This window comes from Chanodichthys erythropterus, chromosome 21 (genome assembly GCF_024489055.1).
Source record: "Chanodichthys erythropterus isolate Z2021 chromosome 21, ASM2448905v1, whole genome shotgun sequence".
NCBI lineage: Eukaryota > Metazoa > Chordata > Actinopteri > Cypriniformes > Xenocyprididae > Chanodichthys > Chanodichthys erythropterus.
Window position 1 is genome coordinate 33072407 of NC_090241.1, and position 22500 is coordinate 33094906.

General features: G+C 36.6%; 3 protein-coding genes across 6 annotated transcripts; 2 read left to right on the forward strand and 1 right to left on the reverse strand.

Moving 5' to 3' along the window:
* Positions 1–969: 969 nt before the first annotated feature.
* On the reverse strand, positions 970–9781 carry tomm34 (translocase of outer mitochondrial membrane 34). Its single transcript, XM_067374040.1, has 8 exons — positions 9417–9781; positions 9176–9312; positions 5347–5446; positions 5117–5269; positions 4855–5012; positions 2114–2261; positions 1821–1947; positions 970–1727 (listed from the first exon to the last, which is right to left on the reverse strand). The coding sequence occupies exons 2-8, from the start codon at positions 9303–9305 to the stop codon at positions 1626–1628; spliced, it is 918 nt and encodes a 305-aa protein (XP_067230141.1). The 5' UTR covers positions 9306–9312; positions 9417–9781; the 3' UTR covers positions 970–1625.
* Positions 9782–11900: 2119 nt separating this feature from the next.
* cox6c (cytochrome c oxidase subunit 6C) lies at positions 11901–14630 on the forward strand. Of its 3 annotated transcripts, none has more exons than XM_067374043.1 (4): positions 11901–11984; positions 12584–12697; positions 13047–13199; positions 14466–14630. In XM_067374043.1, exons 2-3 carry the CDS (start codon positions 12593–12595, stop codon positions 13170–13172), a joined length of 231 nt encoding a protein of 76 aa, XP_067230144.1. In that variant the 5' UTR covers positions 11901–11984; positions 12584–12592; the 3' UTR covers positions 13173–13199; positions 14466–14630. The 3 variants fall into 3 exon arrangements, with proteins under 3 accessions (XP_067230144.1, XP_067230143.1, XP_067230145.1); XM_067374042.1 differs by having other exon boundaries at positions 13047–13183; positions 14466–14624; XM_067374044.1 differs by lacking the exon at positions 14466–14630 and adding an exon at positions 14039–14057 and having other exon boundaries at positions 13047–13183.
* A 603-nt stretch (positions 14631–15233) lies between these two features.
* Positions 15234–21989, forward strand: zc3h10 (zinc finger CCCH-type containing 10). Of its 2 annotated transcripts, none has more exons than XM_067373629.1 (3): positions 15234–15284; positions 17918–19224; positions 19973–21989. In XM_067373629.1, exons 2-3 carry the CDS (start codon positions 18061–18063, stop codon positions 20477–20479), a joined length of 1671 nt encoding a protein of 556 aa, XP_067229730.1. In that variant the 5' UTR covers positions 15234–15284; positions 17918–18060; the 3' UTR covers positions 20480–21989. The 2 variants fall into 2 exon arrangements, with proteins under 2 accessions (XP_067229730.1, XP_067229729.1); XM_067373628.1 differs by having other exon boundaries at positions 15243–15384.
* Positions 21990–22500: the final 511 nt, after the last annotated feature.

Below are 22500 nucleotides of genomic sequence, written 5' to 3' on the forward strand. Positions count from 1 at the left end.
CACCCTCATGTCATCCAAGATGTTTGTCTGTCTTTCTTCAATCGAAAAGAAATAGGTTTTTGAGGAAAACATTCAAGGATTTTTCTCCATATAGTGGACTTCAACAGTTACCAAGGGGTTGAAGGTCCAAATTGCAATTTCAGTGCAGTTTCAAAGGGCTCTACGTGATCACTTATCAAAAAATTATATATATATATATATATTATACTTTTTAACCACAAATGCTCATCTTGCACTTGCTCTATGATGCGCCGCGCATTACGTAATCACATTAGAAAGGTCACGCGGAAGTACCGCGGTAGGGCGAAAGACTTCAAAATCGTCCAACGTTTTTGTTTTCTGTAAAGGGCGTATGACTTGGTCTTTGCATGTTCGCTTTGTAAACACTTGCTCAGTACTTACGCCTACATCACACCTGACCTTTCCAACGTGATTACGTAATGTGTGGCACATCGCAGAGCAGTGCAGGATGAGCATTTGTGGTTAAAAAGTACATTTTTATTGTATTTTTTAGAAAATGACCGATCTTTTCACTAGATAAGACCCTTATTCCACATCTGGGATCATGTAGAGCCCTTTGAAGCTGCAGTGAAACTACAATTTGGACCTTCAACCCGTTGAACCCCAGTGAAGTCCACTATATGGAGAAAAATCCTGGAATGTTTTCCTCGGAAATCTCAATTTCTTTTCGACTGAAGAAAGAAAGACATATCTAAAATGACATGGGGTAAATTATCAGGAAATTTTAGCTATTTTTACAAGTTAACCTCAATCATCTGTGGCATGCCGTTGATTACCACAGAAAAGTATTGACTTGTTTTTTGAGCTGTAAATGTGCCTTAAAAGAACAAGGCTTTTAATTAGTTTTACTACTAGTATTTATAGCATTTACTGTTTTGTCTTTTTAGGATTGCTAATTCTTACAAAAATAATCGCTGACCATAGCATTACATCCGACAATTTACTGGATAAAATACAATATTACTGAACATTGTCCTTTATTATCAGATTCATTACTTTCTTTAAATAAAGACCCGTTTACATTGTTTTGATGCAAAATGGCATACGAAACATCAATAAATACAGGTGTCAAGTCTTTACAAATGTATATAAACATTAAATGGTTTTGACAGTAATTAACCCACAACAATACAACACAGCTGAGTACTTTCTCTGGAAAAGACTAAAGGTAAGTGTAAAACATGAATACATTTTGTAGAAAATATAGCCCTATGTATTATGTGGAAATTGTTTAAAATGAAAAAATAGCCAGTCAGTTAAATGTGTAATGAAGAAGACATTAAAATCACATGCCAAATCAACATCAGATTCGATTAGTGACTGATTAAATGGACTAATTTAACAACCAGAACAAGTCTGACCAAACAAACACAACATTGGAGTTTCAAAATGAAACCCGATTGCCATTTTAATGACAGTTATACACCCAGTCAAATGTGCCTATATGAACATGAACACTCAACTATTTCCTATTTTTTAAATAACGTTATGATGTGCATATCTGAAGGATGAGCAGAAATTTGTAGCAAACGGTGCAGCATTGAGCGGCAAATCAACTCGAGGCACTTGGGGAAAGTTTCCTCATGTCCACTTTACAATCACTGTTATTTCATCTTCTGTACTTCATGCAGGAGTTTCTGTGCTGCTGCGTTATTTGGCTCGATTTTGAGCACATTGTTGAGGTCTTCAATACAAGACTTCTTGTTCTAGGAGAAAAAAAATATTACAATTTATAAAACAATCCACCAATCAGAGATCATAGCAATCTTTCAAGACGATTTCCTCATATTTGAACTTACTTTAAGTTCCTTGTATGCTTGGGCACGTCGGTAAAATCCCTTAATGTTGGCAGAATCCAATAGAAGAGCCTCATCACAGTCGCTAATAGCTTCTTTATACATCTTTAACGACAGGTAGCAGAGAGCCCTACAAAGCAATATTCATTTAAACATTATCAAACCACAAACTTTTCCAGGCCTAGAAATTCAAATTCAGTTATAAATCGCCATGATATTTCCAGGTTTTCCATCGCCACATGAATCCTGATATTTGGCAGCATAATTACTAGGGTAGTTTTTGTTGCATTTCATACCTGTTTGTGTAGGTTGTGACTTCTGTGGGGTCCTGACTAAGTGACTGTGTGTACTTCTCCACGGCTTTCTTGTGTTCGCCCTTCTTCACAAATGCATTGCCTTCTTCTTTTAGAGTTTTGGCCTTTTTAACAGCTTCTGGTCCTGGTGCTTTGAATAAAACAACTGAAAATCAAGTGCTGAAGCAATGTATGATGGGTTCGCTCAATACAGCATATCAGGATCAGTACGATTAATCGTTAAAAAGGTTGTGATCTCGATTCAACCACCCACGTGATCTTATTCCTAAATGACAGTTGTTAAAGATTTATGTGCATGGATGCACTGGCTTGTCACAAACTAATTCAAAATAAGAGTTCAACAGGGGTTTTATACAACAGTGATTTGGCTTTGTCTGTTGATCCTTTGGTAAGTATGATCACAGCGAACATTCAGATCTGTGTTGCCGCTGCCAATGATTCAGAGAGCGCAGTGGTCATGTTTAAAAGGGTTAGTTCACCCAAAAATGAAAATTATGTCAAATGACTCATCCTCATGTCGTTCCAAACCTGTAAGACCTCCGTTCATCTTCAGAACACAGTTTAAGATATTTTAGATTTAGTCCGAGAGCTTTCTGTCCCTCCATTGAAAATGTATGTACAGTATACTGTACATGTCCAGAAAGGTAATAAAAACATTGTCAGAGTAGTCCATGTGACATCAGTGGGTTAGTTGGAATTTTTTGAAGCATCAAAAATACATTTTGGTCCAAAAATAACAAAAACTATGACTTTATTCAGCATTGTCTTCTCTTCCAGGTCTGTTGTCAATCTGCGTTCACAACTCCGCAGTGACGCTGCTGACTTGTTATCTGGTGCGCCGGAGCTTCGTTTAAAGTCTGAGGGAGACGCACGCTGTAAACAAAACAACCTTTGCAAACAGGATTTCGATACAGAGGAAGACTTGCATTTTTTTGCTCAGCCATATTTATTTGAACCCGAATATACAGATGAAGAACACATTGTTGTCCTAAGACACGAAACTATTGGTTTGTGCGATAAACCGAACAGTATTTATATCATTTTTTAACTCTAATACACCACTATGTCCAACCGCGTGCAGCACTCGTTGGTAATGTCTGATCGCGCTCTGACAATGGCAGTGATGTCTCGCTCTCATTGAAGTATATGCGCGAGACATCACTGCCGCTGTCAGAGCGCGATCAGACCAAACAAATCGAGTGATGAATGCAGTTGGACATAGTGTTTTAGAGGTAAAAAATTATAAATACGGTTCGGTTTCTCACACAAACCGATCATTCCGTGTGTTAGGACATCAACGTGTCGTCACGAGCCGCAGGGTTTGATTTGGATTTGTCTATGCATGTTTTATTTACTCTTATAGTAGAAGTTCCCATCCACTAGTATTATTTGACTGACAGACGGCAACGGTTGGAGTTAAAAATCATCATTTGTGTTCTACTGAAGAAACAAAGTCACCTACATCTTGGATGCGCTGGGGGAAAGCAAATAAACATCAAATTTTCATTTTTGGGTGAACTATCCCATTAAACTGTGTTCTGAAGATGAACGGAGGTCTTACGGGTTTGGAATGACATGAGGGCGAGTCATTAATGACAATTTTCATTTTTGGGTGAACTAACCCTTTAAGTATATAACAGCTTTACAACCACAGTCTCACTATTTCTGTCTTATAATAATTCATATCACAGAAGTGCTGGAATAAAGTTTATTTTGGATGTCTACGGTAGTTTAGTTTGGATGTCTATGGTAGCGATCAAAATAGAGCAACTTTTTGACGCTTCAAATAAAGATTGTATCAATTACATGTTACACCAGTAGGTGGCAACAAGTGATTCATCTAGTAATGGAACAAGTGAAGTCTTTATGAGCGAGTCATTGAATCATTCACTAAAACCAATTTTTAAAAAAAAAATTCAAATCAATTAAATATTTTTTTCTTAAAAGGCACAATATGTAAGATTTTTTAATTAAAATATTCAGAAACCACTAGAACAATGTTGTTTTTTTTTTTTGTTTTTTTTTTGTTTTTTGACTTGTGTACTAACATTATCTCAGATGTTTCCAAGAATGTTTAAATCCAGAGAAATAAGCAATTTTAACCAGGACACGGACCGTGTCCGTGAGTCGTCAATCAATAACATTCCCCCGTTACTGCAGTGTGCAACAAGTGTCTCACAGCAGCTGCCGAGCGAATGCACAGAGTAATGTTATAACAATTTTCAACACACTCAAATCGTATCTAATATAAACAGCGCTGCTTTACCCCACACACACGGAAGAAGCGGAAGCGCTCAACTGCGGCATAATAAAAGCTCAGCTGCTCTCGAACGCGCGTCACGCTCGTCTCATTAGCAATCCCTCAAGCGACCTCGTTCTGCTCTCACAACACTCGGCGCTGCTCTGCTTCATACTAGAGTAATGTTAATAATCTCATCCATGAACGTGATTTCTGCCCGAGTCCCGTCCTGATTCTTTTCCACCGGCTGTGAGGTGAAGAAAACATCGCCCAAGATTCCGCTCAATCTCAGCGTCATCAAGCTACACCTTTGCTTTGAATAGGTGACCTCTAGTAGTTAAAATTTACATAGTGTGCCTTTAATATACTGTATTGTTTAGTTGTCTATACAGAATCGTGATCTCTATTTTAACCAAAAAAAAAAAAAAACTCAATCTTTATTTAGAATCATGCAATTCTACAGCACATGTAAAAAGAAAAAAACCTTTTTTCTTGTTGTCAATCACTCCGTTCTGTTGTGAGTTAGAGGCCGAGATGGTGGCTTGCGCTAGGCTTTCTTTCACAGACATTGGAACGGTGGGAATCGGAGGCAGTTTCTCTCGCCAAGATGGTCCGTCTATATCCGTCAAAGCTTTGGTCATTCTGAAGGAAAGCAACAATGTGTTATACAAAACATTTTTGTATTCTTACGCACATAAATTAACTTAATAATTGCTTAATTCTGGATACTGTTAATGCAGAATGACCTGTTGACGCCATCGTGAGCAGCAGGTATATTGCAGTCTATCTGCAAAACAGTTTTGTAGTCCACATAAGCCTGTCTGTATCTCTCCAAGGCTTCGTAAGCTGATGCCCGGCGAAGCAGAGCTTTAAATCCAAAAGGAACCAATTCAAGAGACCTGAAAGATAAATACAAGAACTTTTAACACTGAACATCATGACTTTAACCATTTTTGCACCTGTTTGTTGCACTTACTCTGTGCAGTCTTTAATGCATTCATTGCAGTTTCCGTCTTTCAGGTAACTGGCGGCCCTGTTGGAGTACAAAATAGCCAGATCTTCCTTTTTCTTCTGACCTGTGAATGGAACAGTTACTTTATTACCTTAGTACCACATGCTCCTTTACATCTATTACAGTCTGAGCGGTCATTTAAAAAAATAGTTGCTTTGCAACTTTCATAGCTTCCTGCTTGCTATTGTAACCATTTTGTTACTAATTTAAAAACATAAAATATAGAATCTCCATTGGGTTCCTAGAAGATCATTAGCATATGATAGTACCATGACATTACTATCAGATTCCATCACTGTTTCAAGGTTCTGTCAGATAGCAGAGGGAGTCCTAATTTATTTAGATTTTAGAATCCAAATATGATCATCCTCATGCATCCTAAAATTTAAAAAGCAGCAATATTTTTTCAGATTCTTACAAATAAGGAATTATTTACATACACACAATGTTTCATTAGAAGAGGTCCCGCCCTCAATCATTGACTGTCTGACAGTTTAGGGGAAACAAAAATCTTTAATTTATGGAAGGTTAGTAGCAGCTACTTCCCCCTCTGTGAACTTGATCAGAGAGGAATGGGAGCGAGAGGTGAGTGCGTGTTAGAAATCAGGAATGTTCTTGCTATGTTTTTCATTTTCAAATCAAACTTGGGTCCTCAGACGACAAAGTTTAAATCCCTCCTGGCTAGTGTGCATCCCATAATGTTTAGGAATTAGGTCAGTCGGTGTAGAGTAGGTGGTCCTTTGTGGTTGTTTGAACACATTCAACCACATGAGCATTTACACTACGAAAGCAATCTGGTTAAATGAGTTTTCAACTACCTCTGGAAGTGGTCGAAAGTGGACAAGTTCAAAACGTTTTAGACCCAGTTTACATCTGCATTTAGCGTCATCCACTTGTGATCCGATTGACCAAAATGCATCTTTAAGGATTAGTTCACCCAAAAATGAAATTTCTGTCATTAATTACTCACCCTCATGTCATTCCACGCCCGTAAAAATTCATCTTCGGAATTTTTGATCAAATCCGATGGCTCAATGAGGCCTGCATTGACTGTTAATTTTTACTTTCAGTGCCCAGAAATCTACTAATGACATATTTAAAACAGTTCATGTGACTAAAGTGGTTCAACCTTGATGTTATGAAGTGACAAGAATACTTTCTGTGCGCCAAAACAACAAAATAGCGACTTTATTCCACAATATCTAGTGATGGGTGATTTCAAAACACTGCTTCATGAAGCTTTATAAATCTTTTATTTCAAATCAGTGGTTCAGAGCACGTATCAAACTGCTAAAATCACACGAACCATTGCAATTTCGAAACACTTATGACGTGACGAAGCCTCGTTTACTGAAATCACATGACTTTCATGCTCCGAAACAAAAGATCCATAATTTTATCAAAAATATCTTAATTTGTGTTCTGAAGATGAACAAAGGTCTTACGGGTGTGGAACGACATGAGGGTGAGTAATTAATGACAGAATTTTCATTTTTTGGTGAACTAACCCTTTATACAAGGTGGAAACAGGGCCTTTGTCTCATTCAGTTTAAGGTAAAACATAGAATACACTTCTCGAAAAAGAAATTGCATATAATTTTTGCCAATGTCTCATCTCTTTGTGATAAATTCAAATCATGCTGATGCTGATTTAGCTCATAGATTTTAATTTTCTGCCCTAAAATACAGGGATTCTGGTTTGAGGTTTTTAGGGTGCTTTCCGGTGTCCTTAATGTGAAACTGGAACCAGACCCAGAGCTCAATATACTAGGAGATTATGATTCTACATATCCTTTGAACAAAGCTTAACATAAATTCCTCACATATAGCCTGATAACAGCTGTTATTTCTGTTCTGGAAAAAGACTGACTCTCCTACTGTTAAACTATTGCTTGAGAAACTGATGTCTGCCCTACATCTGAATTGAACTAGATACCTTTTGAACAACAGCATTGGACAATTCAACAAGAAATGGGATCATTTCATCTGTTAAATTCGTATGAAATTCTATCCCTTAATGCACTACATCATAACATAAAATGTTGTATTAATGTGATCATATCATATACTAACAGGCTGGGGAATGGGTGCTGGTTAAACTGGTGTTTCTTTCTCTTCATTTTATGCATATCCTCCTGGGACCCAGGAATAGACTTTTGTCCTCTCTAGTGGACATTATATTTTAGTGATTTTCTCTGACATCATACATGTCACAGTCTTAAGTCTGGATGTCCTGTAAAGGGCACATTCAGGGCTTTGCAAAGAAACCAGATTTTTAGAGGTTTCCCTATGACAACAACTCCTTGGTCTTTAAATATGACTGAAAATCAAAATTAGCACTCTAATGGAAATATGATCATATTTTGTGGATGAATTTTCAAATTGTTAGTTATAAATCAACATCTCAGGAAAATGTTATGGGGTTTAGAATCAAAATATGACATTCTGTTACGAAACAGGGCATTGATTTCATACATGTCCACTGTAGAGGACACCAGGACTTAAATCTTGTTTATCAGGCATTTTAGGAAACACAAAAAGTGAATAGGGTAAGAAATCAATATTCCTATTAATTATTAGATATTATTATGAAAATGTTGCCAATTATTACTCCCATTATTACACTTTTTTCATTTCATGTTGCTCTAAGAACACATTAATATGCAAATTAGATACAGTGTATAAATGCATTGTATTGAATGGGAAAACCCATGTATGACTAATTTACCCACATATTGTAAAATTGTATATCGATTCATTCTGTTTAATCTTTCATAACATAGTTGAGAATCATCTTTATACAAAGTTTGGTTAAAAACAATCCTGAAGCCTAAAAACTGATTGGTGATTAAAAATGAACATTGTTTTTGCCTATACACGTAATTTCATGTCATTTTATTTTTTAAACAGTTTAGTCCTGGTGTCCACTACAGAGGACATAGCATAACATATGAATAAAATATAATTTTTCAAATATGTTTTTTTTTTTTCTCCTCCATTTGTTTCTTATGCTCTAAACTACGGAAGAGGATTAGTGCCAAGCAATAATAAAAAAATAAAACCATCTCGAGATTAAAGTTGTTCAATTTTGAGAAAAAAGTTGAGATAAAATGTTGAGAATAAAGTCATTAAATTATGAGAACAAATTCGTAATTTAACGAATTCATAATTTAATGACTTTTTTCTCGAAATTTAACAACTTTAATCTCGAGATGTTTTTTTTATTTTATTATTGCTTGGCCCTAATCATCTTCCGTACTAAACAACGTAATGATTTGAAAAAATACTAAATTATTTAATTTTTATAATTTTATTTAATTTAATCCAATGTTTCAATAAAATCTATTTGACAAAAAAAAAAAATATTTGTATGTATAAAGATCCAGTTTATACTCTGGAAATTAATATTATAAATCTGTGTAAGATTGATTTTTTATTACATAATATTGAGGTGTTTTCTACTCACTATGGTAATATACTGTTATATGTATTATTTATTTATTTTAATAAATTTATTTTAATCTTATTTTTATTTATTTAGTCAATTTTACACTTTTCCTCAGTCCAGGACCCCATTTTGAAAACCCCAGTACTGAAATTCATTGACTATAGTATTTTCATGCTACTGCAAGGTACAGGAATACAATGGAACATTTTGTGCGAGAGCAAGCACAAGAATACAATGGTGCTAACGTGGTACATGTACAAAAACAAGTTATATAAGTGGTAATACTGTAACGCTGGTGGTCACCTCGGTGATATTTGTCATATGATTACATTTGACTTATCTTACCAGACTTCTCCAGCTGCAGGATGGATTGGCTGTAGTGGGTCACAGCTTCTCCATACTGACCCGCTCTGAAACACTCGTTACCGGCTTGTTTGAGCTCCGTCCACGACTGCGAGCGCCGCTTCTGAGGCATGATGGCACTGCAACGATCAGTCAGTGTGATTATAACTTAATTTAGCAATGATACATCATGAACAAGATCAATATTACACCGACAGTAAATGTGTTATACGTATAAACTTACCAGAGTTATGACCGTCTAATGTTGGAAAACCCGTAAAGTATTAAACGCTGAAGGAAGGGCTCTGGTGATCGCTCAACTCCGCCTGGTTATTGTATTTAACAACCAACTTTATAACCTCGTGAGGCAACTAGTCAGTCCTCGTTCTAGAACTCGCTAGAACATCCGCTTCTTCTCCTGCTACACACGCGAGAGCCGGGATAAACACCACGTTTACCGGCCGAGCCTCTCAAGAAACGGGCGGTGTTGAATTTCAGTTTCAGTTTTCAGTGCTGAAGCGGCTGTCGAGCTCCGGTGTGCTGCTATTTGAAGATCAGGATGGGTGATTGTAACCCAATCCAGTGTTGCCAGATCCGAGGACAAAATCACGCATCCTGGTCTGATAAAAGCATTCGAAAAGTTGATTTAAATTATACGGACTTGGCAACACTGACCCAGTCCCCAGCCGTTGGTTGCCAGATGTTCCCGAAACCCTAAACATTCATTATTTTAAAACGCATTGTTTCCTTTAAAGATTTCCTTTTTCTTTTTAATAATACGAACTGCAAATGAGTAAAATGTTTAGTACAAGATTATAAAAAGACAGTATTATGTCATTCACGAAACCCAATTATCATTTAAAATGCATTTATTGTCTCTAACATAGTGTTAAAGGGTTAGTTCACCCAAAAATGAAAATTATAAATTCATCACCATCATGTCGTTTCACACCTGTAAGACCTTTGTTCATCTTCAGAACACAAATTAAGATATTTTTGATGAAATTCGATGGTTCAGTGAGGCCTCCGTTGACAGCAATAACACTCCCTTTTTCAATGCCCAGAAAGCTACTAAAAATATATTTAAAACAGTTCATGTTACAGTGGTTCAAACTTAATATTATAAAGTGACAAAAATACTTTTTGTGTGCCAAAAATAACAAAATAGCGGCTTTATTCAACAATATATAGTGATGGGCGATTTCAAAACACTGCTTCATGAAGCTTCGAAGCTTTACGAATCATTTGTTTTGAATCAATGATTCGGAGCGTGAATCAAACTGCCAAAGTCACGCAAACCATTGAAATTTCTAAACACTTATGACGTAACAAAGCTTCGTTTACTGAAATCACGTGACTTTCACGCTCTGAACCACTGATTTGAAACAAAAGATCTGTAATTTTATCAAAAATATCTTAATATGATGTAACGAAGCCTCGTTTACTGAAATCATGGGACTTTGGCGCTCTGAACCACTAATTTGAAACAAAAGATTCATAAAGCTTTGAAGCTTCATGAAGCAGTGTTTTGAAATCGCCCATCACTAGATATAGTGGAATAAAGTCGCTATTTTGTTATTCTCGTCGCTTTATAATATTAAGGTTGAAACACTCACATGAACTGTTTTAAATATGCTTTTAGTAGCTTTCTGGGCACTGAAAAAGGGAGTGTTATTGCTGCCGATGGAGGCCTCACTGAGCCATCGGATTTTATCAAAATATATCTTAATTTGTGTTCCGAAGTTTAACGAAGGTCTTACGGGTGTGGAACGACATGAGGGTGAGTAATAAATTACATTATTTTCATTTTTGGGTGAACTAACCCTTTAAATGCATTGTTTTGTCTTTATTATTCTTAGCCAATGTAAATTCTGTTTTTCGTTTTTATTAAAAATAGTAGGCTATTATGATCTTAATACGTGGTAGCTATAGATACCTATACAAGCAGTCAGAAAATGTGAAATGTTTACTAGAAAACAAATTTAATACTTTGTTTTATAACGCATAACACTTGCATCCTATAACAAAAATAATTATAATATTTTTCAAGACATAATAAAAATGTTCCTTTGAAAGCAGCAGTTTTATTTTAAATTCATTTAAATACTAATTTAGTTTTTTAAAAATATTTTAAATCTGTTTTATTTTATATTTACCGTTTTCATTTTCATTTTAGTTGAAGTTTTTAGTAATTTTGTTGTGTGTTTTGTCATTTTTAATAGTTTTATATAGTTTTTATTAATTTTCTTTGATATTTTTAGTTATTTTATTACATCGTTTGGCAAGTAGCTAAAATAAAATTGACATATTATGTTTTTTATATTTTATTTTATTTCAATTGTTTATTTTATTTAATTTAACAAAAATGTATTTAAAAAAATATTTTGAATCTGTTTTATTTTTATTACCGTTTTCATTTTAGTTAAAGTTTTTAGTAATTTTGTTGTGTGTTGTCATTTTTAATAGTTTTATATAGTTTTTATTAATTTTATTTTATAGTTTTAGTTATTTTATTACATTGTTTGGCAAGTAGCCTAGCTGAAATAAAATTTACATATTATACGTTTTTTATATTGTATTTTATTTCAATTTCTTATTTTATTTCATTAAAAAAAAAAGTATTATTATTTTTTTCTTTATGATTTTAGTTAACTATAATAACCCTGGACGGCATAGACATATGGTTGTCACTATAATGCTCTGAATCGGCCTCAATGTATTTGTCCTTCGCCAGTTTCCGTAGTTGGGCCCCACATAAACGCCTTCCTGTCTGAGTTACCGGACGTACGTGCTGAAGGTCGCGGATTAAACGGTAAATATCGAGTTTGCTATACGTTTATAACAAAATTTCTATGGTGAATCAAGTATAAAATATAATATCACCGTTTTCTGTTTTTAATAACTATTTTTTTCTTCATTTCATTTAGCTAAACAAATCTCGTTTTAGAAATATCGTCATTGCTAGCTAGTGTTAGCTAGACAGGTAGTCCTGAATCTCAGAAGGCACTATGACATGAATCATAAGTGCCATATTAACAATAAAACAATGATTAATTACTTGGCTTGCGCTTTATTAGGTCTAGAGAAATAATATGCAAATTGCGTTTTAGCCAAACCGCTAAATCCTTGACCTGAACTGTTCATTTGTATATAAAACATGCATATTCGTATATTACATGTTGTTATCTTCTCAGTCTCTACCCATAAGAAAAAGCTTAATGTTAACACTGCTCATTCTGTGTTTGTCTTGAAAGTCAGCAAGACATCCATTTGAGATGGTCAGAATAGCACGTAGCAGTACTAAAGGGTGATCTAATGTTATTGGAAGTGCAAGGTTGTCACTTGACTATCGGTCTATAATTTTTTTTTCTTCTTTTTCAATTAAAATCCATTATTGTCTTCTCTTTCCAGAAGTCAGCAATGTCACTTCCAAAGCCAGCGATGAGGGGCCTCCTTGCCAAGCGTCTGAGGTTTCATTTGCCCATCGCTTTTGCTCTTTCCCTCGTTGCAGCAGCCGCTTTCAAGGTCAGTTGTATTGTGTTTGTCAGATTAAGTTGTTTTGTATGATTATATGCACTATGTTGGACCTTTTGTGGTCTTCAATTCTGTTCAAAATTGTCATTGGTACTTCATCTTTTGTGTAGGTAGAAATGATTCCTTGAATGTCTTTAACATTTTTTTAAAGTCACCTTTTGTCATGATGTAACTTCATTAAGATTAGTTTTCGATGGTTTTTATTCTCCTTAATTTCTGATCTTGGACATTTGGCTTCATCCCTGTCTTTCATTCTTTTCATCGTTGTTAAATTATTTTGGAAGCTTGTTTTACAAGTTGCCATGGACATTTTTCTGAGAAAAGTTTTGTCTTTCTGCAGTTCGCAGTAACAGAGCCCAGGAAACAGGCATATGCTGACTTCTACAAACAGTATGATGCCATGAAGGAGTTTAACGCCATGAAAGAAGCTGGTGTTTTTCAAAGTGTCAGGCCTTCTGGAGAATAAAGCAATGTAACGTGAGTGGCCTTTCAAGTGCGTTTAAATCTTATTTGTAATACTTTGCAAGCGTCATTTTGCTCTCTGTAAGCACTGCCATTTCAGTAAACATGATAATCTTGAACAGCCCTGAGTTTTGTCCTTGACTGTAATTTTTAAAGAATGCCATTCAATTTTATTCTCTGGTATGGAAGTAAAATAATGACGAACATCTTTGAAACAAAAAAGCATGTTGAATTGCGTTAATTGAGAAACCTTTTATATTTTGTATTTAAGCTGTGAATATTTCAAATGAGAAATTTCATACATGATTTCATTATTTAAAAAATGCAATAATCCATCCATATTCACCTTCCAGATTTCATTTCCAAAATATCCAGTCTGTTTGAAAATGCCACCTATGATATTCGACAAGCAATTTTTAGCCCTTTTCCCAGAGTACATGTAAGCAGCTTTTTCTACAGCAAATGAGAGATGACCTTATCTCCCCTTAGGCTGATGTGGTGAATGTGGATTATTGCATTTTTAGTAATGAAATTGTCTATGAAATGTTTTCATGTGAAATATTCACAGCTTAAATAGACAACCGTGTTGAATTTCAGCCCCCCAAAAATGTAAGCCCTAAAAACAGTGCATTTTAATTCAAATCAACATGCTTTTTTTGTTTCATACACATTAGTCATTATTTTACTTCCATACACTGGTTAATTTTGAGATTTTGGGCTATTTTGCTTCCATAACATTGTCTTTTTTTCTAGACTAATGGATGGAAAGCATCCAAATACATGTCTATCATCTATTTGTGTGTTTAGGTTCCAATTGCAATACAAATATTTAAAAGCAGTTTTCTCAATGTTTTTTTTTTTCTCCTGCAGCCTGAAATCATGTCAGCAGCTTTACACACACCAAACTCCCCATCTATATTCTGAAGGTTTTTACAGAGGAGTTTGTTCATATATCATTCATCTGATATACATATAACATTTCCAAAAGCACTTGTTTTGTGACATAAATGTTTTATTTATGGAGTGATTAAAAAGAGATCCAAAGTCTTCTCTGTAAAAACCTTTTTAATATGTCAATAAAATGAAACAAAAAATCAGATTTTGGGTTCTGGAAATTAATGCAAATTTAAATAATGCATTTCAGAAAACTTGTAATACAACACAGTAATGTACTATGATTAATCAACTGGTGAAAGTATGTTGATATCTAATTATTATTATTTTACCCTTTTCACCTGTGGTGTCTTGCCTTAAATGTAAAAACACGTTCACTTACACGTTTCTTCTTTCTTCACAGATAATGTGCCCCCTGCATTCCTGCTCTACAACTGAATCTTTATAAGATTATTGGATATGAACATTGATGTCTGATGTTCTCATTAAGATGCAAATAAACTGTTGACAACCATCATGCTGTAGTGACTTATTGGGACTTGAAATAAATGTTGAATTGTATCTTGCCAACATGTCTCTCCTATGTTGTATTTTAAAACGTAATTTTGAGTTAGAGAATCTTAACATCATTGACGAGGTCAGATATTTACCTATTCTTTATGTAATCCAAACTCTGAATTTAGCCCCTATTCAGCAGTAATGTTGTCATAATTATGTCTAGAATAGATGTTTTTGTGCAAGCAATGGATTTTACAGCATACTGAATGTGTTTGGGTGGTGGTTGTTTCTAACAAGTTGTTTTTTGCAATTAAATATTTTCGTAAAATTTACTTTTAAGAACAGAGTTTACCGTTGAGTTTAAATGCCACTTTAAAACAAAATTTTGATCTTTAGGATAAATATGAATCCACGTTTGCATTTGCTGCTTTGTCAGATTTTGCTCTTCTGTTTTCTAAGAAATTTTGCACCTTGTTGCATTTTAAGTGTACTTGTCTATGTATTTTAAATGTTTAAAGGAATTATGGTGCATTCAAAAAGTACCTTTTTTATATACTTTTACCTTTGTAACCCCATGATGTATAATGGTAATAATATTAATACCATCATCACTGTGGTTTTAGGCCTTTTAATCTGAAGTTCATTTTCCCAGCTTTCTATCGCACAGGAAGTGCTTCTAAAGAAAACCGGATGTAGTTGTTCACAGACCAACTTGTGTTCTAATGTAAGCTTTCTCATAGCCAGTTCATACTTCATGCGTGTAATTAGTAATGCACAGATACAGTTTGTTTAATCTCGCTGATACGACTGGTTGTGTACATTGGGTGAGTTGTTTACTAGTAGTATTGGTTGTAGTTTAATTTTCGTTGCGTTCTGTGCATGCGCGTTATCCGGGCCTTTGTGCCAGAGATCATGTTTTGCTTTATGTGCTGTGGATTAAATAATACATATTGCATGTTTAGTCTAAATAATATACAAAAGAAACAGTCAACTATATTTGGTTACTTATGTAACACTCTGTTGGCAACATATACATCGAGTAGAGTATTTGGCGCCCCTCAAGATTTGACATGACAGCACTTTACTAGTAAACAAATTGTTATAATTGTTGTATATTACTATATACTCTTCTAATAGATTATATAAGAGACTGAAGATTAGGAAAAATATTTAATTGTTTATTTTTATTATTTAAAAACTAACAATATCGAGATATATATACATAATATATTATATATATATATATATATATATATATATATATATATATATATATAATATGTGTGTGTGTGTGAGATATGGTGCTATTATGTATTCATGTTACGTAAATGATATTTAAGAGTATTTCAGAGAATACTAATAAGTGACTGAGCAAAACATGGTGTTACCCAATAAAACCAAGGTGGTAATATGGTACTTTTTTTTGTTAAACTGCATAATATGTTGGATAAATATTTGCATTTCCAGGAGGAATTATTAAGGTTTGCAAGGAATCCATTAATATATAGCATACTATAATTATAATATACACTGCCTGGCCCAAAAAAAGTTGCTGTTTGGATTTTAATAGGCAAATACTTAAGAGTCTATGGATAGATCATTATTACGGTGATTATTATTTTTGTAGCATGTTATATGTTTGGCAACAGTTCTTTTGGAGTGTGTAGCTTTTCATTTGTTAAACAACCATGTAGGAAGACACATCGTGGCCATATTCCAGGATGACAATGTCAAGATTCACCAGGGTTAAAATTGTGAAAGAGTTGTTCAGAGAGCATGAAGAATCATTTTCACACATGAATTGGCACTGACCTTAACCTCAGTGTAAGTTTTTGGGATGTACTGGATAAGACTTTACAGAGTGCTTACCTCTTGCATTTTCAATACAAGATCTTGACCAAAAAATGATACACCTCTCGATGGAAATAAATGTTGTGATGTTATTTCCATCAAGGTGCATCAATTTTAGGTCAAGATCTTGCTTTGACAATGCAAGAGGTGAGAACTCTGTAAAGTCTCCTCCAGCACATCCCAAAGACTTTCAATGAAATTAAGGTCTGGACTCAGAGGTGCCAATTCATGTGTGAAAATGATTCTTCATGCTCTCTGAACCATTCTTTCACAATTTTAAAGCAGAACTCAGTAAGATTTGCGAAGCTCCCCCTACAGGTTCCTTCAGTGAATCACACTGTCGTAATTACTCCAAGCGCAGCTCTGGACTACAACGACTACAACGCTCACCAGCGCAGTAGTTTTGCAAATACAGTACAAGAAAGAGGAGGTGGGTAATTTACAAATACAGTACACTCGATGGAGGTGGGTAATTTTCGAAATTGTCTTATAAAGTCATAATATATACACTGTTTTTGAATTACCGTAAAGCATTTTGTCACTCTCGCATGAATGGGAACATGAGGCGAGATTGTGTCGGGTCGGTGCAGCTCAACTTGCAAGTGCTGTTTTCTGGCGTAGACGTGCCAGAGGGTGTTAGTGCACAACTCAAACACACTACTACAAGTCAATAAACCATCGTAAGGACTTGGAAAACTATTTATGAAAAGTTACTTAGTTCTGCTTTAACCCTGGTGAATCTTGACATTGTCATCCTGGAATATGGCCATGATGTGTCTTCCTACATGGCTGTTTAAGATGTGAAAAGCTACACACTCCATCTTTAAGGGTTACAAGAGCCGTTGCCAAACATAACAAGCTAGAAACATAATAATCACTGTAATAATGATGCATTCATAGATTAAGTATTTGCCTATTAAAATCCAAACAGCGACTTTTTTTTTGGCTGGGAATTGTATAAAATAATAGCATTAGAGTATCATCTTTGGTGGTGTATGGCTTTAATTTTAAAATGTTTCAAAAGCCAAATATGTATGGCATGCCTAAGGCTGGAATGGTCTCTACACAAAAACGTTGCATCCTTATTTAATGCAATTTGGGCTGGACACCATAATGATGCATCTGAAATTTTTTATGATGGTCAACCGATATATTTTTTTTTCTGTAATGACCAATGCATGCAGATACCTATATTTAGAGTAGGGGGTCAAGATGAAAAGCTAAACATTTATTCAGTCATAAAAATATTAACTAAAATAAAAATATTTTCAAATAGAACACTGAAAAAGACCAAATATTTTATTTCTTTACCTGCATCTCATGTGACCACAAACCGACATCAGAGAACCCCTGATCTAGAGAAAAGGCTGGCCAAATGCAAACAATTATTCTTACTCAAAATTGTTTATTCATTGTTTTAAATTAAATTACACTAACATTTAATTATGAAATTATATGATGTTAATTCTGGAATAAAAAATGATTGTATTTGTGTGATATTTACAGGTGCCCAGGTGGAGCTGTGATCTGCATTTGTCTACAGTCTGAGCTCTTGTCCTTCTTGCATTATACCTCTGAACACTTGTATGACCTCCATCTCTCTGGCACCCACATGAGCGCAGCGTTCTATTCCCGCTGGGCCGAGCGCCATGCCTGACCGGGATAGCACCTACCTGGCAGGTGGCGGTGGGGGTGGCAGTGGGACCGGGGTGGGCACTGGGGTCGGGGACGAGGGAGGGGCCGGGGCGGGTTTGGGCGGAGGGGTAGGAGAGGGTAGAGCGACGGTAGTGGGTAGCTCAGTGGGCTGTGTGGGGGGTAACGGAGGTCCTGGGACCATGGGAGGCGGCGGGGCGTTAGGAAACGGCAACAGCTGCGGCGGAGCCGGTGGCGGTTTGGGACTGGATGGCGTTTGCCGGGACTTTTTGCGTAACGTGTGCAAGCGCGGCAAGCGCTGTCGCTTCCGCCATCCGGACTTCAATGAAGTTCCCGACTTGGGTGTGCAGAAAAATGAGTTTATCTTCTGCCATGACCATCAGAACAAAGAGTGCGTGCGCACCAACTGCCGATTTGTGCATGGCTCGAAGGAAGATGAGGACTATTATAAGAAAACCGGAGAGCTTCCGCTTCGGCTCAGGGGGAAGGTGGCTGCCGGATTGGGATTGTCTCCGACCGACCTCCCGTTGAGCCGCGGAGAGGTGCCCATTTGCAGGGACTACCTGAAAGGAGAGTGCCAGCGGGGCAACAAGTGCAAGTTCCGACATGTCAGGAAGGACTACGACTACGAGGCCTCGCCCAGGGTCGGGGTCGGATGCATGATGGGAGTCACCGGTGGCGTGAGCGGGATGGTGAACGCCGGTGGCGGCGGTGCGGTTGGCGTTGGTGGTGCTTGCGGTGGGATGTCTGGCCTCGTTGGCGGTGGTGTAGGTAACTACATGGGAATGGGATGTCCCAACATGGGCGGATGCAGAGACCAGGGCCTGTCGGTTGGAGGTGGAGGCGGTGGCTCGATGAGCGGCTGTATGTCAATGGGGACGGCGGGTCATCGGCGCTACGACAGGGGCCCCTGCTCCGTCTACGACCCCCTGTTTGAAAATGGCATGTTTGAACCCGGGCCGGTGGAGGCCCCCATTGACCACACAACCCTCCAGCTGAAGAGACGCCGTTTGGAGGGGCTGCGGTTGACCGATGGGACCAGCAGTGGACATTATGACCTGGGGGTTCAGACCACCCTGCCAACCCGACCGCTAGAGTATCGCTTACTAGAAGAGGAGAACGCCCTACTGAGGAAAAGAGTGGAGGAGCTTAAGAAACAGGTAGGGAATGTACTCATACATTCACCCAAAAATGTAAATTATTTTGAAAAAATTAAATACATTTTGAAGCCAAAAAAAAAAAAGCATCCATCCATCATAAAGGTAATCCATACAGCTCCAGGGGGTTAATAAAGGTATTCTGAAGCGATGGGTTTTTGTAAGAAATAAAAAGAATACTCATTTTGAGATTTGCTAAAGATTACATTTAAGAGGTTTTTTTAAAGATTAACTTTAAGTTAGTGTTAGATGTTGATGAATGTAAAATCTAAATGTAAAAATCGGTCATGTGTTGTTAAATATGAATAATGCTAATATTGGCCGATACCAGTATACTCTGAAATCTCTAATATCAGCTGATAACTGATACAGAAAAGTATAATACTCGCTTGACAGTCCCATGTTTGACTTTCTAAATTACTTTTAATTTCTGCAATGGATGATCTTTTATGTTCTATGGATGACAGAAATAATACAGATTTTGAATGATTTATGCATGTGTAAATGATTAATTTTCTGGTGAACTATTTGAAAAAGTTCTTCAGAAGAGCTATGCAATTGAGACCAGTCCTTTGCTTTATATATCTTACAACCAAAGCATGCACAACATCTCCAAATTGTACTTTTTATGTTAGGATAAGTAATAGGATCACTTATTTTATATAAATGTAGAACAACTGTAACCACATCTTAAATGTCTCCAGAATTAAGTTTCTAATTCAATTCTCAATTGCTTTCCTTTTTCATCAAGGTGTCCAATCTGCTAGCCACCAACGAGGTGCTTCTGGAGCAGAACGCTCAGTTTCGGAGCCAGGCTAAAGTGATGACTCTGTCCTCCACCCCCGCTCCGTCTGAGCAGAGTCTGGCACCCCCTGTTGGTTCTGTGAGCTCCTACAACCATGGCATTGCCCAGACACACACCACACTGAGCAGTGCTGGTCTGCAGCCCCGTCCCGTCACTCAACAAGATCTGGTGGCCCCGGCAGGTGCGCCGACCGCCCCTCCGTCTAATGCCGCGCCCCCTACCGCACCCCCTCCACATCTGAACCCCGACCCCATCTCTGCCGCCCTCGCTCAGACTATCGCCCAGGGAATGGCCCCTCCTGTTTCCATGGCCCCTGTTGCCGTTTCGGTGGCGCCAGTGGCCGTGTCCATGGCACAACCATTGCCGGGCATCACGATGAGCCACGCGACCACACCGATGGTGACGTACCCCATCGCCAGTCAGAGCATGAGGATCACCACGATGCCTCACTAGCAATATATACATGAAACAAATGGCAGACTGAAAATCTAATCAACTCCGCTGACACCATTTTGTTTAGCTCACCAGTAAACCGTGGGAAGTTTCTCAGGTGAAAGGGACTGTTTTGACTGAATGAACGTACAGATTTCTGTATAGTCAACTTATGAACTTATGGAACATATTTCAGTTTTTCTTGTCATGCTTTAGCGGATGATTGCCTTTAATAGAACTGGAAAGACTCCTTTGAGATCGCCACTGACCTCGCAGGACATTTATGAACTCGTTTTGAAAGATGTAACTATTCAACTAATCACTACAGAAGGATTGTGAATTTACTTGTTAGCTGTCAGTTTTAGTTTGACTCCTTTTTTTAATAGTTTGTTTAGTGAATTGCTTTTGTGTGAACTGATTATTTGGATTCTGCACAAAAAATAATGAATCAGCCACATTAAGCTCCGTTATTAATTCTTGTCATGTCTTAGGCAAAAAAAAAAAAAAAGTTTTATTTCTTTGTTTTGGAAACTAAATAACTGCATTTTTCTGTCAGAATATTGGTCTTGTTTCTTTCATCTTGGGTGAGTATCTTTCTGAAATGTTGATGAAAAATTATATTTCTAATCAAACCAGACTTCTGTTATTAGTTTGATCACTTTCTCATTCTGTTGAGAATAACATCCTGGTTGTCTGCACTCTCATGGCCTGTCCACTTATTATAAGATCATGGGTGTAATGGGATCTGTGCTGTGTGTACATATTATCGTAGAAACCATTTTCCCCTTCTTATTTAAAAAAAAAAAAAATCTTTCCCTCTGGCTGACTTAAAACATAGTTGACCATTTTATTTCAAAGCATTTTATGTTTGGGAAAACCCCCAGAGACAGTCACATTGAAATATTGCTCATAATCAGTTCTCTTATTTTGACTCTCATCCTTCAGTGTTTAAAAAAGGTTTTAAGCTAACAAATGAGGTTTGAGATCTCTCAGATTTATTAATAGGGTTAACATGCAAAATCAACCATTGTTCATAGTATTGTTCGTTGCATCAGAAGTATGTTTAATTTGGCCAGTTCTCAAATTAATATCATCTGAAATCTAATGTCAATTACATGCTCGTGAATACAGACCTCGAGCAGCAGACGGTCACCTGCTATGGCAAATACTTCTTTGCATTCCTTTATTGTCTTTTAATCATTACAAATCAGTTTTGATTGGTAAAATATCTCAGTTAGTAATAAAAACAATTTAAGATATCTGTAATGTAGAACATTTTACTAGTTAAAACTGTAGATATCAGTGTTGCATCATGACTATGGCAAGTAAATATGGCAATTCTGGATATGCTGCCATACTGTTTCTTGCCAAAAAATTGGAATTTATATCAGAATTGGAAGCTGAATGTAATTGGAGGAATGAAGAATCAAATAAGATCCAATTAGATAGATTGAAATTCCTGTTTTTATAACAGATTTTTAGTTTATTTATTAAAATCTTTATTTATTATTACATGCGTGAACCCTTTTGAATTTTCCAAGGATCAGCATTCTCCTCTAAAAGTGATTGGGCAGACAAAACTGTAAGTTGTAGATACTTGAAACTTTGAGGGCTGGTAGTACTCACACCATCTACAATGTCAGCAAAGCTCGGCCTGATGGGGGCGCTACAGCAGTCCAAAGTATTAAATCGCATATAACTCCTAAACCGTCAGGCGTAGGCTAGAAGTGTTTTATGTTGTTGGAATACTTGGTTCAAGACGGACAAGATGCATTGAGAAATTTCTTGGGTATTTTAGGTTTTTTGAAAAAACTACATTTGCGAACTAGTCCTAGGTTTTTGGCCCGATCGGAACCAGTGCAGCTGATTGTCAACGATTCGCTGTCCCTAAGTGCGTGGAGCCACTTTTACTAAAATGGCTATAACTCGCATGAAAAAGGTTTAGCGACTGGCCACTTGGTGGCGCTATATCAGGAAAAAAACATGAAATCGACTATAACTACTTCACCATTAGTCCGATCGACTTGAAAATTGGCATGCAG

Bases quoted from the DNA above. Each gene is read 5' to 3' on its own strand.
- tomm34 (XM_067374040.1), bottom strand. From the start codon at position 9,305: ATGCCTCAGAAGCGGCGCTCGCAGTCGTGGACGGAGCTCAAACAAGCC. The intron at 5,447-9,175 runs GTAAGATAAGTC...TTCCATTCACAG, and splicing joins CCTGCAGCTGGAGAAGTCTG to GTCAGAAGAAAAAGGAAGAT. The intron at 2,262-4,854 runs GTTTTTTTCTTT...TTTTATTCAAAG, and splicing joins GATTGACAACAAGAAAAAAG to CACCAGGACCAGAAGCTGTT.
- cox6c (XM_067374043.1), top strand. From the start codon at position 12,593: ATGTCACTTCCAAAGCCAGCGATGAGGGGCCTCCTTGCCAAGCGTCTG. The intron at 12,698-13,046 runs GTCAGTTGTATT...GTCTTTCTGCAG, and splicing joins TTGCAGCAGCCGCTTTCAAG to TTCGCAGTAACAGAGCCCAG.
- zc3h10 (XM_067373629.1), top strand. From the start codon at position 18,061: ATGCCTGACCGGGATAGCACCTACCTGGCAGGTGGCGGTGGGGGTGGC. The intron at 19,225-19,972 runs GTAGGGAATGTA...TTTTTCATCAAG, and splicing joins TGGAGGAGCTTAAGAAACAG to GTGTCCAATCTGCTAGCCAC.